The sequence below is a fragment of the Pelodiscus sinensis genome, chromosome 4 (genome assembly GCF_052426305.1).
Source record: "Pelodiscus sinensis isolate ZL-2025 chromosome 4, ASM5242630v1, whole genome shotgun sequence".
Taxonomy (NCBI): Eukaryota; Metazoa; Chordata; order Testudines; family Trionychidae; genus Pelodiscus; species Pelodiscus sinensis.
This window is the reverse complement of record NC_143055.1, coordinates 101452031-101464815: the sequence shown is the minus strand read 5'-3', so window position 1 is coordinate 101464815 and position 12785 is coordinate 101452031. Positions and strand designations below refer to the sequence as shown.

At 37.1% G+C, this 12785-nt stretch overlaps 1 protein-coding gene across 1 annotated transcript in view; it reads left to right on the top strand.

Moving 5' to 3' along the window:
• Positions 1-12785, top strand: part of LOC102459910 (bifunctional heparan sulfate N-deacetylase/N-sulfotransferase 3) — a 117193-nt gene that overhangs the window by 91679 nt on the left and 12729 nt on the right. The window contains exons 7-10 of the mRNA XM_006112612.5: positions 3949-4131; positions 7596-7692; positions 8580-8703; positions 11179-11353. Coding sequence (XP_006112674.3) covers positions 3949-4131; positions 7596-7692; positions 8580-8703; positions 11179-11353 — 579 coding nt within the window. The remainder of the gene's footprint in view (positions 1-3948; positions 4132-7595; positions 7693-8579; positions 8704-11178; positions 11354-12785) is intronic.

Genomic DNA, 12785 nt, shown 5'->3' with positions numbered 1-12785 from the left:
CCGAGTGTAGAAGAAAGTTCTATGGCAGGTGTATACGTTTGGCATATCTGGCTCTGCACCATCTCTCCTGAAAACCCCTTGTGCCTCATGAATATCAGGCTTGTTCCCAGAGAAATGAGTGTGGCCAGAACACTGCTATACTCTAGCTATTTATGGCTGACAGAATGGCCTACAGGGGCCTTTCATGGATGGACATAGACTCAGGCAACTTACAGGCTGCTCTGACCCAATATAGGGAAGGAACAATTGCCACAGCACTCAGGTCACATACACTGGTGTTTTGAGCTACTAGGTCAGTAATTTTTCTTTATTTTCCATGTAGCACAAGATGGAGTCATTATTTTACATGTTCACAAATATTTATGGGTCTTTTCCCTCAGTCATTAGGACTGACAATGACTTTAATAGCTGCTCACATGAGGAATATCTATATAAGTGGGGAAATCTACTGCTTACGTTTTCCCTGAAAGAAAATATTGGGTAATTTATAATATGTTGGATTGAGTGTAGAAGTAAAGAAGATAGCTTCTGTTACATTATATATACACTACATCTTTATATATTAAGAATAAATATGGCTTTCTGTAAATACTTATTTATCTTAGTTTTAAACTGGTATTTGATCATTTTTCTTTTGTTGTAAATATTTACTCACAAAGTCTTTGTAGTATCAGAATGGTGGCAAAACTCAAATAGACATCTCTGTTGACATTTTCCCCCTCATTGACAGTGTTTCATATATTGAAGATGATTTATTATGATCTATTCAGTCCATTTTTTTAACTTCCACTCTATTACATTCTTTAAATTATAGTGATATTCCCTTTAGGGAAAGAATAATACATATTTTCCCTGAACTAATAACCTTTTCAAGTTCTCTTCCTTTTTTCTTCCAGTGCAGTACTGAAGTTGTTGACAGGTAAGGAATTGCCAGGAGATGAACTGACATTATAAATGTCAGAGGTCAGTACAGGTGTAGGAAAAAGAGAAGCTGCCAAGAAAGCAAGCTAACATTTTTGTGGAAACATTCCAATTATATCTTTGTTGAGCACAACAGTCCAGTTGCTGGTCTGCTCATGCTTTCAAAACTAGAAATAATAAAGGAAATTTGAAAAGGTTACACAATTGGCAAAACTATGTAATATGCCTTGCCTAAAGGGAATACTTCCATCTATTTAAAAAGTTACTGTCCTAGTTTAAAAAGAAGATTGTGCCCTAATAAATTATCTCTTGGAGTATCTCCATATTCTTCTGGAATAGCACAAAATGAAGCCCCAGGCTCGCCTCGCAAGGCAAGAAGTGTCACGAAATGACACTCATTAAACAATGCATTCACTTACTGCAAATGGTGCACAATGTTAATTTAGAATTACAAAACTAGAAATGCTAAGCTTTAAACAAGTTGTGTGTCTTACAAGCTACATTGCTTTAAATATTTTGAGACCAAAACAATGAAAGGTCAGCTTCTTACAATGTAGATCTAAAACTATCTCTCCACTCCCTTTTGTTTCTTTAATTTAAGGTTTAAATTCTTTCGCACAAAATAATGTATTTTTTTGAAATGGTTGTAGAATCATTCACAGGAAATGTCTTTTATTAAAAGGAGAACTTATTGCAAGTTTCATTTACAGTAGAACAGAAATGGATGATGAGCAGAATTAGCAGTTTTTTGAAACTCAGTGTGTTAAATTTCTCATAGAAGCAAGGTTATAGAATGTGGCTTTGCATTGGGTTCTCAAAAAATGGGTGGGATTTTCACTCTTCTAAATGTCAGGGAATTACAAGTTATTATATGAGCACAAGGCAGATATCTTACAAACTGGGCTCTGATTTTGCAGCCCTCATTCACATGATTGCTTCCAGTGAGCCCTAGTCTTTATTTGTCTGTATATTTACACTGTGCTCATCAGCATGGGATTTGAGTGCCCAATATTGCATGTCCTACTCGTGAGTGCAACTCCTGTTTACCACAATTTGGAAACTGCATCTAAATATGAACCTGATCTTGAAACCTCTTATCCACATCAGTAGTCTTTCTCAGGCAGTCACACAGAGGTATACCTCAGGATGTGATCCTGTAAGATTATTGGCACATCCTATGAGTATTACAGACTAGAGCATCTTCAGTTCCTGAGACCCCGTGACCTTACCTCAGAATACTCTTCTGAATGACAGTTGCATGATCAAGCCATAGGAAGCCAAATAGAGGCAGACTTATTGGTGCTTATGAAATCAAGCAAAATTTTTCATTGCAAATATTTCATACACAATTGTTTGAAAATTTTCTAATTTGCTGCAGGAAAATGTCTCCCCTCCCCATTTCTACATATAATTAGACTATGTGTTCATTGCTTGAGGAAATAGCTCTAATAAACAGTTGGACATTGTCAAAGGATTTATTACATCAAATAATTCTTTTCTTTCTTAGGCCCATTAATTAGGCTGGCTGCCCTAAAAGAGCTCACAATTTCCAAAATTATCAATCTTCTTATTTTTATATAATACCACTGGTATGGTAGAGTGCTTTACAGGCACATAGGAAGATGAGTTCTCTATCTTAATAACGTACTGCTTAAATAATAACATTTGAATCACAGAGAACAAGAGGATATTAGACCTTTAGTGTTATAAATGCTAAGCACTCCTTCTTCCTTTAAAATAACATCCAGATCTTTTTGTTTGTTTCTACCCCCTTCTGCATGTGTATTTCACAGCAAGAAGAACATATGTGTGCTGTTTTTACAATGCTGTGCCTATCTGCACTACTATAATAAAGATGCTGTGAATACAGTATTATACAGTGTGGTAAAAGTATGGACCACATTCTCACACTGATTGTCTGGCTATGCCAAAAGGAGAGGAGACATTCAATATGGGTTTAATCGGGCCACAACTTTATTATTAGATGTCTGGGACTACCTGGCAGATAACATGTACAGTGCAGGTAACCCTCCCTTGATTTCTCCCATAATTACCAGGGAGGGGGAAGTGCCTTTATTAGTTACCCCCTCCTTTTCCACCCAGGTCCCTCCAGTAGATCCATTGCCAGGATCTTACAATCCCATGGGGAGGGTGCGGCAGGAGCTTCAACCAACTCCCTCCTTTTTCCACAAAGATCCCTTAAGCAACTCCTTTGCCAGGACCTTTCTAACCATCACCCCTTCCCCTCTCCTCATAAGAGGGGTAAGATGGACTATAGTGATGGGGGGTGGCTCCATACCATACCAGTCATTGGAGTCCCTCAACTACCCCCAACTTGCTTAATTACTGAGCACCTTTCCATTAAGTCCTTTCCCCAAGACATTTATCCGTTACTATATGCCTTTTATGGAGTACCTGCACTGTACGCTTAAATAATGAGTTGTAACACAAGGCTTCCGCCCATCATGCTCTGCATGAACAGGGACCCATTCAAACTTGCTGTGAAGAAGATGAAAAAAACGTGCACCTAGGCCAATATGGAAAGAAGGAAAAATTCCTTCTCAGCTCCCCTCAGCGGGGAGGCTAGTGCAATGCTCACAGTACTCATAACCAATAACATGGTATATATGCTACCAGAATAGGGAAAGAGGATAGGTGTTGCCAATTCTGCATCTTGAATAAGAGGGGAGGGTCCTAGCAGAGGCTGACCTTTTAACCCCCCTCATTACTGGGAGATGAGTCAGCCTCCACATTGGCCTCCTTTCTAGCACTTTTATGTCTCCCCTCCCCTCCTCTAACTCTCCTCTTCTGGCCAGCCAGCCAAACAACCCCTCCCCCTCCCAGTAAGTCCACTTGAGGAAAAAAGTTCTGTTCAGTGAGACTGGTGGTAGACATTCTTCCTATATGAACAAAATCAGTGGCAGTTCTAAATGGAAGTAGCATTCAAAAACAAACTTTTATATGACTGCACTACCATCTAGTGGCACAATAAGAGAATGTGTACTTCATTGTATTTTATTTTTAAAGATCAGCATCTTCATGACCCATTTATCCAACTATGGGAATGACCGCCTGGGGTTGTACACTTTTGTGAATCTAGCCAACTTTGTTGAAAGCTGGACCAATCTGAAACTGCAAACTCTGCCTCCAGTCCAGCTGGCTCACAAGTACTTTGAACTCTTTCCTGAGCAAAAGGACCCTCTCTGGCAGGTAGGTAAAAGAAACGATGAAAAGAGAATATTTTTGTCTTATTTGTGAATAATTCTGTTTTAACTTACCATCATACAAAAGAGTGATATTTTTAATAATTTCATAAATCACCTGCTGAATTTTAAAGATTAAGATTATGTTTGGAATTTTTCTCATTTTATTGTTGGCTGCATCTGATATTTACATATACAGTAAAGACTTTATTGTGTAATTTCTCCCCTAACTAATTACAAAATAATCCAACAGGAATAAAGCAATTTAAACATAATTTAAAAATAATTGAATTTTACTATGAAGGAAATTGTATTTCTTGGCAACTGCAGTAGCAGAGGAGTGTATCTATCCTACTAAATGGAAAGAGAATTAAGGCTTATTGGTGTCTGGATGCTATTATAAAAAGCAGGACTATGTAGCACTTTAAAGACTAACAAGATGGTTTATTAGGTGATGAGCTTTCGTGGGCCAGACCCACTTCCTCAGATCAAATAGTGGAAGAAAATTCCTGTTTTTGTTTCAGCTACACGAGACTAACGCAGCTACATTTCTATCACTAGATGCTATTATGATTGGCATACTAGAAATAGATTAAAAAGTAATTCATTAAAAAGTTGGGAACTGGCCAAGGAAGAACTGTACCAATACTGGTCCTAATTTTGTGATGGTATGAACTCCATTGACTTACTTATCCTTTACTTAAAAGTCAGCAAACTGAAAATAAGTACAGGCAGTCCCTGGGTTATGTACAAGATAGGGACTGTAGGTTTGTTCTTAAGTTGAATCTGTATGTAAGTCGGAACTGGCGTCCAGATTCAGCCGCTGCTGAAACTGACCGCCAGTTCTGACTTACATACAGAATCAACTTAAGAACCCCAGGCGTCCCCAAGTCAGCTGCTGCTGAAACTGATCAGCAGCTGATTCCAGGAAGCCTGGGGCAGAGCAACTCCGCCTCGGGCTTCCTGTAGTCAGCGCTGGTCAGTTTCAGCAGAAGCTCACTTGGGGACACCTGGGGCAGAGCAGCTGGGGTGCTGCTGGGTTGCTCCAGTAGCGCCGCTCCTCGGTGCTACTGGACCAACCCAGCAGCACCCCATCTGCTCTGCCCCAGGCGTCCTGATTCAGCCGCTGCTGAAACTGACCAGCAGCAGCTGAATCAGGACCTGGGGCAGAGCAGCTGGGGTGCTGCCGGGTTGGTCCAGTAGTGCCCAGAGCGGCGCTGCAGGACCAATCGGCAGCGCCCCAGCTGCTCTGCCCCAGGGTCCAAAACAAAAGCCTGGTCTGCTGGGGGGGGGCACACTAGCTGCGCCCCCCCCCCCAACAGACCAGGGACACGGGGAGCAGAGCCGCAGCGGCAGCAGTGTGCCGCGCCTCTGAGGCTTTGCTCTGGCAAAGTCTCAGAGGCGCGGGACCCCGCTGTGGCTGCCGCTTCAGTCCCGGTGCCTGTGGTCTGCTGGGGACGGTCCCCAGCAGACCACAGGCACCGGGACTGAAGCGGCAGCCGCGGTGGGTTCCCGCGCCTCTGAGGCTTTGCTCTGGCAAAGCCTCAGAAGCGCGGGAACCCGCCCGGTGCCCCTGGTCTGCTGGAGACGGTCTCCAGCAGACCAGGGGCACCGGAGCAGCTTACGAACGGGGCTTTCTCGCCCCGGAGCTCGCAGGTAGCAATCCGCCACCTCAACCTCCGGGGCGAGAAAGCCCCGTTCGTAAGTGCGGATCCGCCTGTATGTGAATATCAACTTAATCCATAGTCTTCACTGAACCTGGAAGTGACACATACTCAGTGAATCACCTGTTCATTACACTATGATCACTGAATATACAGAAAAATAAGTGATGGAACTAGTGAATGTTGCAGCATGGCTTGTGCACAAAATCAATGACAGTTCAATTATTTCAAATGTAATATTTTTCTTTAATGTTTAACTAATACTACACATTAGAACTAAAGCTACCCAACTATTGCACAAAATTCCATCTGAATATTCATTCTGACAATTGAATTCACTTAAAGTGTGATCATACCCCCTTTTTGGTTGGCTTGGCACAAATATTCCCAAGGACAAATTTTACTAAAGCAAATATCTTCAAAAACCACAATTTAAATTTGAACACTCAAGTGTTTTCCAACAGTGGATTTTGAATTACATGCCTAATCAGTGACTGTGAGTGTCAAAATTAAATTTTAATACTTGAATACACAGCTTGAAATTTACATTGCTCTTATTGTAATCAAATTTATATATATATGTATATTGTTGTTATTTAGTTACATAAAACATCTAATCAGAAAAGAAAAATCATGCCATGTAACAACTTGAGCATGAATTTAAAAAATTGGCAATGTACTGTACTTGAATGACCTACAGATTAAGAATTATTTGTTGAAAAAAATGCAAATAATTTGGACTAAAAAGTACTGACAGTGTTGCAGTTTTTATACAATTCATATGAATATAACTAACTTCCTCACCTCTGCTTGAAAACATTTTAATTAAATTGTAGCTGCCAGTATATACATTGTTCTTATTCATTTTACAACAAATTATATTATCAGCATATTTGTTAGGTCTGCTGGCATAATTCAGAAGATTCTTTAAAAAAATTCTAAAAGTCTCATTTCCCCTTTTTATCAGAAGCAGCAGAACTAGATCTCCTTTATTTAATGACTGCACTTGTGTCAGCTTGTGCCCATATATGAAACTGGTAGCAAAATGAACCCTAGCATGAAAGTCCTTTTGCATGTTATTTCACACCTGCATGTTTTTTACTCTGAGGAGTGTGGTAGACTGAGCATGCACTCTTCATGGTAGTTGGAGATGCACAAAGTAACAATACATACATGTGAATGCAGAGGATCAAAATAAAGTCTTAAAGTTTTAATCAGTTCACACATTTTAAAAACTATATCTTATAGCCTTAGCTGCTATGTAAAAAGTAAAAAAAATGGATTGGCAAATAGAGAACCTCATTAGTGATCTAAGTACAATTCCATTTTTATACAAATGATCAAATTGCTCATTTTGAATGGTTCTTACATCTAAACTACAATAGGCCAGATTTACCCTGGGAATAATTCCACTGAATGTAAGCAACAGGAATGGATTTGTCTGTTAAACAAATGTCAACCAAAGCCTGTTTTGAAGATTGAGTGGATGTATACATAGAAGATGATCACGGTGAAAACAACATTTTTTTAATACAGTTGCTAAGAATTCCTATACACATAGATGAATTCAGAGAACTCAGTGCTGGTCTGTTACATTGTGAATCGGGAGTATATCCAGTTACACCATCGTAAGTGAGATCAGAATTTGTCACATAGTTTATAGGTACCTATAATAAATGGGCAGATAACATTTCCTACTATGATTTCTTGTAGCCCGATAGTTACTGGAAATTTATGTAAGTAGGGCAAAAACTGAACAAATATAATTACATATAAAATTCTCAGATACTACTTTTGTCCCATTTAGAACCCCTGTGATGACAAGAGGCACAGAGATATCTGGTCTAAAGAAAAAACCTGTGATCGATTACCAAAATTCCTGGTTATAGGACCCCAGAAAACTGGTGAGAGTTTACAGCATTTTAATGAGCCTAATGATAAATAAATTAAAAGTATTACAGTACATAATTACTTTTAGTCACTCAGAGCTTTGTATATACCTTGATTATCTGATGACACTTTTTATTCTCTGACATTATCCAAGTTTAGTACAACAGATTTTACAAAGTTTGATAGTGTAGCTGTAGTGGAGAGTGTTAGATTATTGCATACGATTTAACTAAAAAGTGATGTGATTAACACTCTGATAAGCAGAGTGGTGACAGAGTGATTGACAGGATTTTATTATAGTTGAAGGAGGTAAAGACAGTAATTTTTCAAAACATGTACACAGTTCTATGGCCCCTAAGCTTCAACATGTCCTACAGGAAAAGAGTGCCTTTTTTACAGCATATCAGTGTTATTCAGTGGAATTTACACTGCAAGTCAAGAAATTCCTACAGGACAGATAGAGATTGTAAGGCTGCAGGACTTTATTCTTTCAATTCATAGTCACTTCTCATTGTGATCAGAAAATGCCACACTTTTTATCCATTCCCTTTCCTGTATCACCAACCGTGTACTGTTAATATATCTAACAAGAGGGCTGGAGTTTAGGTTAACCTCTTTTGTGACAGCCTCAGCACAGATGCCATCATTTGTTTTTTAAATCAAATTTTAAAAACATGAATAGATGTGTTATCAACAGTCATGCTCCTGTATTCAGTATTAGCTCTACAAATTTATTTTAAGTGTTTTTGGTTCAGAATTATAGGACCAGGATTTCAGCTGGTGTAGATCAGCATGGAATCATTAAACTCAATGGAATTGTGCTGGTTTCCACCAGGTGAGAAGCTGGCCCATAGAATATATATATGCTTTGTTAATCTTTGTACTTTCATCCTATTTTTAGGTACCACAGCTTTGTATTTGTTCCTGATTATGCATCCTTCCATCATTAGTAACTCCCCCAGCCCAAAAACCTTTGAGGAGGTACAGTTCTTTAATAGAAATAACTACCACAGGGGGATTGATTGGTAAGATGGGTTATTAGTATAAATATAAAAGTTTATGTACTGTGCACAATACAAAAATGGCATTACGTTTGGTAATGTGTGTCTACACAGTTTTAAAATGACCACTACTAGCCTTCTTATCTGATATATAAGTACACATAAATAAATTATGATAACCTTAGTCAAAATAATGGTAAATGCCCTAAGTATTTATCTTCCTTCTAATGTAGCATATAAGAAGATGTCTATTCTCAACTTGAGGCAATAATAATTAATCTTAATGAGAATTACATGTATGTCTCAAGATGTTAATATACTTAGAATGTGTGAAAAACAGAAAAGGGAAAGCGTTGCATGTGTCTTAATTATGCATCTCTTTAGGGGTGAGATTCTCACATATTTCCCTGGCGGGTACTTTGTTTCCTATTTACACATGGTTTTGACACTATGACAATAAAAGTAATATTGTAAGTTGAGTATAAGATAGAATGATTGACATTTCAGGTTGAATATCTTATTTCTAAAATACTGAAAGGAAAATCTAATGGAAATTTCAGCCACAAGTAGTTTGTTCTTAGTTTTAAATGGAAAAAAGAAATGTGCCAGTCAGGTGGGAAGGAGAAAATACTTTTAAAAAGCATTTCTAGGACAATGAGGAAAATGTTCAGCAGTCAGTAGTAAATGGGGATAAGTGAAGAGAAAAAGCTCATCATCACTATCTTATTCCCCATAGTTCACCCAAGAAGTTATCAAAGATCTCTACAAAGATACATTCGGTCAGTCTTGCTTTCAAAAAATGCTACAAGGAAAAATGTTCGAAGGTGTAAAATAGTAACACAGCGCATTAAGCAAGGAGCACCAATACAAGATTCTTAATATTTAGTCTTGTTCCTTTACTCCTTGATATGAGGGGAAACAGTTATTACCTTAAACTGTATTCGTCCATAAAATTAATAGTGTAAAGGCTGTTATATATTCCAAGTGGAGAAAATTCACATACAATCTCATTTAAGATATATGGTTTTTATAGAGTTATAATTATTGCAGCAGATTCTTATTACAAAGGTCAGTGGATCAGCATTTATTACTGAGTGTGAGCAGTCAGTCTTATGGAGAGAAAATAGCAGACAGCAAACTGATAAAATGTATTAACTATCCACCAACTTATTTTTATGAAACAATCTTTTATATTAATTGGAATTCATTCCCCTGGCAGAGGTCCACTACAAGATCTGTGTAGTTGAGAATTTTCTGTGCAGCCATTACTGTCAGTCCATTTGAAAGAGATTACTATATATTATATTTTATATTATTTTGTTAAAAACAGGAGGCAAAAAGAAAAATGCAAAGACCCACATTTATCAATTCCTTTTTTTCCATAAAAATAATGTAAACTGGTATGTAGGTTGTTGCTAAACAAGTCTTATCAGAACTAAACAAAGTGAGAAACAGACTGCTTTGTTTTCCACAAAACTGTGATATGTAGAATAGTGATTTATTGGTGCTACTAGATAGAGGCCTCTTGCCTGAAAAGGTAGTTAGGTTTTCTTGATAGTTTTTTAAGTAACATCTACATGTTAACAAACTTTTGTCAGATTTGATAGCAAGAATCCTGATTCTGAATATTATTTTCTAACACTATTCTGCTGTGGTATAATTGAAACACCAAACACCATCCTGTGCTGTAACAGGAATAATAAAGAACATTTTTTATATTAAAAAAAAGCGGTTGGCCAAATCGAAAAGTCTTTATTTTTACTCAATCTTTACTATTGACTTTAATGGGAGTTTTGAATGAGTAACAAAATGATTGAAGGCAGGAATTGGCCCACTAATTTTAAAAGGACAAATTATTTATTATGCTTGTAACATTTTCTTCTCACTACAAAAAACAAGACCTTTTAAAAAAAGTTTTTAATTGACAATGACTGTGCCTGTGTTTCTATGAATTATTCTCTAATGCTATGTCTAGAGTACATCCCTCTTTCGAAAGAGGGATGTAAATTAGACATATTGAAATTGCAAATGAAGCCGGGATTTGAATTTCCCATTCTTCATTTGCATAATCGCATCACGGCGGGGGGGGGGAGGGGAAAGGGTTTAAAAAGGCTATTTCAAAAGTGAAACCGCAATCTAGATGCAATTTTTTCTAAAAGAAAAGCCTTTTTCAAAAGATCCTGTAAACCTCATTTTTTGAGGAGTATAGGATCTTTTGAAAACGCTTTTCTTTTCGAAAGAACCGTGTCTAGACCGTGGTTTCATTTTCGAAACAGCGTTTTTTGAAAAAAACACCATGACACAATTATTCAAATGAAGCACGGGAAATTCAAATCCCAGCTTCATTTGCAATTTTGAAATGTCTAATTTACATCCCTCTTTTGAAAGAGGGATGTAATTTAGATGTACCCAAAGATATTTTACATATGCATCCACCCTCTTTGCTTTTAATGTAAACAGGACTTTTGGGTAATGCTGAGGACAGTGTTCCTTTTTTAGGTATATGGATTTCTTCCCTGTACCATCCAATGTCACCACTGACTTTCTGTTTGAGAAAAGTGCCAACTACTTCCATTCTGAGGAAGCTCCCAAACGAGCAGCTTCCCTGATTCCTAAGGCCAAGATCATCACCATTCTGATCGACCCATCAGATCGGGCATATTCCTGGTATCAGGTAGGGTCTTTGCAGAATACATGCAGGTTCTAACTGAATATGTACCAAACAGTTTTTACCTCGGATCCTCTCAATATATTGTGATCAAATACTGAAAAGCAAAGGGGTTTGATTAGGTAAGCCTTTATTTGAAAACCAGAACATCATCCAACAGTTGTCTCTGAGTACAGAAAAAGTTTGATAAACTTGATAGTCCACTCTTTTAAAATATATATAAACACTCAAGGCCATATTTTTCAGAATTCTGGCCATAATATATGCATGCAGAAAAAGTGCTTTTGAGAATAATTGCATATAAAGAATGCACATTTACACAACTAATTGTGCGTTTTAATAGAATGCATATGAACGCATTACCCAAATTGTGCTTCCAAATGTGGGGTCCATGCAATTACTCATGATCTCAGTTTTTTGCAGACACAGAATAAGACCTGAATTTTGAGTAAAGTTAAATTTTTAAATATTTGTTAAACTGACCATAAAAAAGGAACATACGGGCCTACATTATAACCAAATTCATATATTCATCAGGCTTGAATGTATAACAGTTGTATATCTCAGACTTATACATTAAGTGAAATACAAGTAGACACAAAAACATTTCATCATCCTCTGGAAAAATAATTAGCTTTTTAAAATAAAACTTGCAACTTAAATCCAATGTCAATATCAAGTATTTTTAAAATTACATGCAATAAAAATTAGTACTGTGTTTTATCTCAGAGTTCACTCAATACTACAAAAGTACCACTTTTGCTACCATTCTCTCTTTGGTAGTGTCACAAACAAGCCAGGCTAATTTTAAAGGGGAACTTTGAATATCTTAAATATAATTCACAGTGAGTAGACAAAACAATAATAAATGCCTGATAACACAGTCCATAAAAGCATGGCTCTATATCCAGAAAATAGAAGATGTGATTATTTTATCTGTCTAATTTTATAAGTATTTCTATAATGCCTACTTCCAACTAGTTATGTACATGGGGTATTTGAAACAGTGGGATCTCTCCAAAGAGGACTAGCATGTATCCATCCTATTCTTAATTGTTGGCTCTTATTTCAAAAAGCCCTTCTGGTCTTCTGACTACAATAAGAATTTGTAGAAGAACAAAATGAAGAACAAATAAAAACTTAGGGCCTCAGGATTTTATATACATACATATGAACACACACGGATATTTTTGTTTCAATAGAAGTTATCTATCTGATAATCATCTGAATTCACTGTTGCTTTCAATGAGAGGTTTGCTGGAGTAAGAGCTGTATATAAGCTGTATAAGGATTTCAAGATTTGGCTGCATAAGTAGAAGGTCACCATTTTTTATAAATAGTGATATTATTATCTTCTCATCTTATCTAATATAGACCAAAACTACTTATCTGAATTTCACTTCTAAAGTAATTTCATCAGTCACAAACAGGTCCTTTA